The sequence below is a fragment of the Quercus robur genome, chromosome 9, assembly GCF_932294415.1.
Source record: "Quercus robur chromosome 9, dhQueRobu3.1, whole genome shotgun sequence".
Taxonomy (NCBI): Eukaryota; Viridiplantae; Streptophyta; class Magnoliopsida; order Fagales; family Fagaceae; genus Quercus; species Quercus robur.
In genome coordinates, this window is record NC_065542.1 from 51,160,743 (window position 1) to 51,166,607 (window position 5,865).

The following is a 5,865-nucleotide window of genomic DNA, read 5'->3' on the forward strand; positions in this document are numbered from 1 at the left end:
CTTGCCTGAGATTTCAAAACTTTCAAATCAACCAACATTTAAGGTTTTCTTAATAAATCTGCTGAAACAATTATTTTACTTCATACACACAAGAAATTCACTAAATCTGTCTCAAAAGGTTCCACGTAATTGGTCCCAATGAAAAGAATATCCCTCAAAGTATAATAAACACAAAACAATAAATAGAGATAATTGGTTTTCATTTTGATTTTTTAAATTATGGAATAGATATATCACACAATCAGCTCTAGAGATGGTTGATAGAATGTACTTGTTGGCTAATTCTAATTTGATCGAAGAGATCGAATCATTCACGAGAGTATATAACAGGGTAATCATCGAGTACAAGCTCAACCTAGCTATCTTACAAGTATAACTTTTAATTTCATGATTCAGATCAGAGGAGGAAGATGAGAGAGTAGAGATAAGAGAGAAATGTGGCCAAAATATGCTAACTTTAGTTCAGTCACCTTTCCTTTTATCTTCCCACTCTATTTAAAACATACCCTAAACTAATTGTCAAAACTAAGAAAAATACTATTAAAATTATGCCTCATGCTCTAAAAGGACTAAGTCAAAGTTAGAATTTCTTATAAATATTTATATAGTCCAAGTCAACATAATAGACATTTGATATAAAATTCAATACCCTCACTTAAAAGTTATCATGACTTTTGAATGAAGTTTGTAATATATCATTATGTTAGAACAACTTTTCCTATCCCTTGTATATGTTTGTTTCTCATAAAAAAAATAAAAAAATAAAAAAAAAGCACACACATACCCAAACAACATCCTTGATTTCAATCCAATTCTACCCAAAGTATCACGTAAATAATGCCTTACGCGAAAGTAATAAAAAGATCAAAACATTATATGTAATGAAGAAACAACTCATTCTTTCACACTTGGCAATTGGCGTATACATATATAGAGTTGACACATGCGAGATGAGTTCCTTCCCCTATCTAACCTTCTTAATTTTGTCTTTATACAAAGGAATCCAAAGCCAACAAAAATAATAGAATGATGAACCAATGACTATATAATGTACTTTCCCAATTGGGTAATTTTTTTTCTCCTATCCCTTTAATTTGTTTTTTCATTATAGTCCACTTGGCCATTTCCAAATCAAGTGTATATACATGCATAAAACCCAGTCAGTCAACCAGATCTGCACCTTGCACCCTATTAAGTGATGCGCACTACTCAAACACTAGTACATATATACTTTTTTTTTCTTATTATCCATTTTTAAAGTATCCACTGTAAGGGTGTAGTTAGAAATTTTTGGTTGAGGAGGCTGTGGCCCGTGATAATACTATCATATTGATTTGCAATTCAAGAAAAATACAAAGTATGACATATATACATACATAGATACATGTCTTCTTGCATTAGTTTTAGGGGAAAAAAAATTAAATCTAACCAAAATTAGACTACATTTACAAGAAATAATGTTCATAGAAATTAAATATAACAAAGTCACTACAAGCAATCATAAAATAAATAGCATTTAAATTCAGCCAAATTAGACTACTATGATAAAAAATAAATTCAAAATCAATTTCATTCCTACTAGTAGTCTAATATTGTACCTTCATAGCCTCTCTACTCTCTAATGATAATTCCTACACCAGTACAACATAAGTCCTTGAATAGCTATGGGATATGGTCTCACTCAAGAAGAAAAAAAATGTAGGATATGGCTGACAGCCTGAGATTCCACTTGATAAGCCTAACACGGAATCTTAGTTGTCACTGCTCGGTCAACGTCTCCAAACCACGACTTTTTCACAAGGGGTGTGCTAGAAGAGAGAGGAGGGGCCAAGCTTTTCTCATGGGAGGCTAGCTCTTAAATGAGTAGGTGTGAGACGTGGATAACATGCCTCCGCCCTTGATCCACTGGATAAACCTAACACGGAATCTTAGTTGTCACTGCTACGGTCAACGTCTCCAAACCACGACTTTTACACAAGGGGCGTGCTAGAGCAGCTGGACCTAGCCAGCCTATGCAAACCAGTACATACTTCTCTATTTAACTGAAGCAAATTAAGACTAATGCTATCATCATATTGCCAAATTAAACGTATAACTCAATAAGCAGCTCAAGCAGCCTTTGACATGGCAAATATGGAAGAGTTACACATGGCTGCTTCAGCTTACTATAGTAATGCCTCCGATGAACTTAGGCAACGAGCAATAGAGTTCTTCAATTCAATGGATACAAATGGCGATGGCGGAGTTAGCTTCAATGAGTTCATCCAATTCTTCGTTCAAAACGGATACAACAGGGTCGACCCCAATTTTTTCCGTAGTTTGGACCGCAATGGAGACGGGTTCTCGGATTTCTTTGAAGTCCTCACGTTTTACTACATCTTCAAAACCAGGGGTGTGTCGTGTGGTTACTGTAGAATTGGCCTAATGACACTGTATTTCACGTGCGTTGCATGCTTTGACAATGCTGGAGGTAACACCTACGACCTTTGTTCTACGTGCTATGAGGCACGGAGGCACCACCAGCATCATCATCCCCACCATAACTATTTCTTGGATAGCTACGTCTTGCTCCGGGCCAAGGCAGGCCTCCCTCTTCCTGCAGGTGCCCCAAATCTTCAACAGGTAAGGAAAATGTTTTTGTTTTTTACTTTTTCATTTTGGTTTGAAAAATATAAAGAGTAAACAGCAAGTCAGCAAGTATAGGAAAAATTACTAAAATAATTTTTTTTTATAACCATATATGTGTAACTCCCTCATATTTGGCTATTTTAAAAAAATAATGTTAGTAGTAAGTTCAAAATGAAATTAGAGTAAGAGCATTTGCATCAATTAATGCAAAATAGAAAAAGATATTAATTTTACACATTTATTATCAAAATCACTCACATAATGTAAAATAGATAATATGATGTGGAATATTTTGAAAAGTAATTATGTAAAATAGAAAAAGTAGGTTTTATACTAAAAAAGATGAAAGTTTTTGAGTGAGCTGATGTGAATGCTATAACAACTTACATATTTATATAGCTATATATATATTTTTTAATAAAATGCTACATCTATATTATTTTTATAACAAATTTTAGCTGATAAGTTGTACTTAGTTATAATTTGAATTCATCATTGAAATTATTTTTTTATCCATTATTAACAATCAGCCTTTTGTTGTGAAAATATTATCAACATATCATTTTTTATTTTTTTATTGTAAGGTTTAATGGTAACAACTAGTATTTATTTACCTTTTAAGGGAAATTAGCATTTCCTATTTATGGATGAATATAATATAAATGCTTTACTCACTTATTTATCAATATATATATATATATATATAACCGAAGTTTTTGAAGCTCCCACAAATTTCCACGTCAGCACAATATTAAAAAAAAAACATAAAAAAAAAGTAATAAAAGACACCCTTTCACGCCGCTTATCCACAAAACAAAAAAACAAAAAAGACTCAGACCCTAAAACCCAAATCATATTTCCCGATCAAAATTCAGACTCAAACTTGCAATTCTTCACTGCACCTCCATATACACACAGATCGAAATAGAGAGGCGATGAAAGAGAGAGAGAGAGGTGACGAGGAAACGGGGAAAGAAGCAGAGAAAGAGAGATATAAATACGATACACACAGAGATGGAAATAAAGGGAGGCGATGAGGCCTAGGACACGGAGAGAGAAACAGAGAAGAGAAAGAAGCAAAACACAATTACTGTTAGATTTTCCGCCGCCATCCGTTCCCTTGCCAGACTCAGAACACGGAAACCGCAGGCACACACAGGAATTGAGATTGAGGAAGAGAAATCTAAGTGCCATTAACTCCGTTCAGGCCATTTACCTGCCATCATTAGATCGTCGAAACTGCCATCGGTTATTTTTTCTCCCCTTTCTTATATCTGGGTATTTAATATGACTTAGTTTTTGGGTATTTTGGTTGGATAGGTATAGATTTAGATATTTGCTTAGATGTTTTGGGGTTTTCTGTTATGATTTGTAGATTTCAGATTTTGATATTGTTTGTTTGGTTCTTTCCTTGTTGCCCTAACTCACTTTTTCCCTCTTGCTTTCCATCTTTGTTTCTTTCCCAAGAAAGATGTGATTATATATGCTTTTTTATTTGTTATTTTTCTTTAAAGAGTATAACTCAAGGGATTATTCAGTTTGCGTAATTAGAAACAATGAGGTTTTTGATTGGTTGTTGAGAAAATGGAGGATTAAGTGGGGGAATGATGAGGGAAATTGGAATTTGTTTTTGGTTCAATTGGGGACTGATTGAATGAGCAAAGTTTGAGTTTTTGGTTTTGTTAGAAACTAAACAGTAAAAAATGTGTGAAAGGTTATTAATTTGATGCTTCATTTGTTGCTGGAATTGTACTGGAAAAGAAATAAATGTGAACAATATTAAGGCTTTTACTGTTGTTCTTATTTTAAATTTTATGCTTGGTATTTGATGCGACCTTTTTTTTTTTTTATAATTCAAATACTTATCTTAGGAATGCTAATCTATCCCCCGCTCCCCCCCCCCCCCCCCTCAAAAAAAAAAAGAAAAAGGAATGCTAATCTTAGCAATTAAAGAAAGTTTACTTTTTTTTTCACACATATGTAAAAATGATAATCTTCTCTGTTGCCTATGACATTCACATCAAATGGTATTTCCTCACCCATCTATCATCCGCTTCTCTCATCTATATCTCCAGTCACGCTTCACTGCTCCTCTAATTTTCTCTTCTTTTTTTTTTTTTTTTTTTTTTTTTTTTTTTGCAGATCAAGCATAGATTGTTTCATTAGTTTCGAAATTCCTATCCACAATCCATCTTTTCTAAGTGAGTTATTTTCTTAAAACAATGCTTACTCCTAAATCAATTTTATATATGTTCATGATTATTGATATGCAGATTATTTACAGCTTTAAGTTAAAATTTTAACTTTTACTGCTACAACACCGTTTGAAAGCCTCTCACTATAAATAAATAAAATAAACCGCTTAAATTACAATCAAATGCTTGCTGAACATTGAATTTATATTTTAAACCAATTAAGTCTTGGTCCTATGAGCATTTCTACATTACAAGCTTTTTTTTTTTTTTTTTTTTTTTTTGCTTCTCACCAAATTCTGCACATGCATGTTTTTGCTGCATTTTTCAAAATTTTGAAAAGTGAAAGATACAAAGTTGTAGATATAAAGGGAAGGAACCAAATTGATTCAATAATGCCCCCCCTATTATAATACTAACAGTTAAGCTGATGGTTTATTAAAATGTTTCATGTTATGCCACGTAGGATAAATACCCACTTAAACTTATACCTCATGTACAGTTAAAAAAGAAAAAACACGCTATTCAGCTTAATGTAATAGTAAGTTAACAGGTATTTCCTATTAGCATAGGGAGCAGAGGGTATTTTTGGAAATGGTTATTTTGAATTCATGTCTTTTGGAAATCCAAATTTTGATATGTGATTATTATTATTAAATCTTTTTTTTTGTCAATGGGTATCTTTGATCACTTGGTTTTTGTTAAATTTCTTATTCAAAATCTTGGTTTCTTTGTTTATGCTTACCTTTTTGGTAGGGCTTCCAAATTTCCATAGATATTGATTTCATGTCTAACATTGAAAATTTCATTGCAATGTGGCAACTGTGGAATGACAATGGTTAAATACATATGCAAATGTGGATTTAGCCCTATAGATTTTTTTTTTTTCTTTTTTAAATGCTTGATGCAATTATTTCCCACCCCCTTATTTATGATGCTTTGATATTGAGTATTTTTTCCTGTTATCTGTTATTAATTTTTCAATATGCCTAGATAGCAAAGAGTAGATGAGAGAATCAAAAGCGTGTCCAACAAAAGTTACTAG

At 32.5% G+C, this 5,865-nt stretch overlaps 1 protein-coding gene across 1 annotated transcript; it reads left to right on the forward strand.

Moving 5' to 3' along the window:
* Positions 1–2,124: 2,124 nt before the first annotated feature.
* Positions 2,125–5,663, forward strand: LOC126701172 (uncharacterized). The gene is made up of 2 exons (XM_050399293.1): positions 2,125–2,622; positions 5,577–5,663. The coding sequence occupies exons 1-2, from the start codon at positions 2,125–2,127 to the stop codon at positions 5,661–5,663; spliced, it is 585 nt and encodes a 194-aa protein (XP_050255250.1).
* Positions 5,664–5,865: the final 202 nt, after the last annotated feature.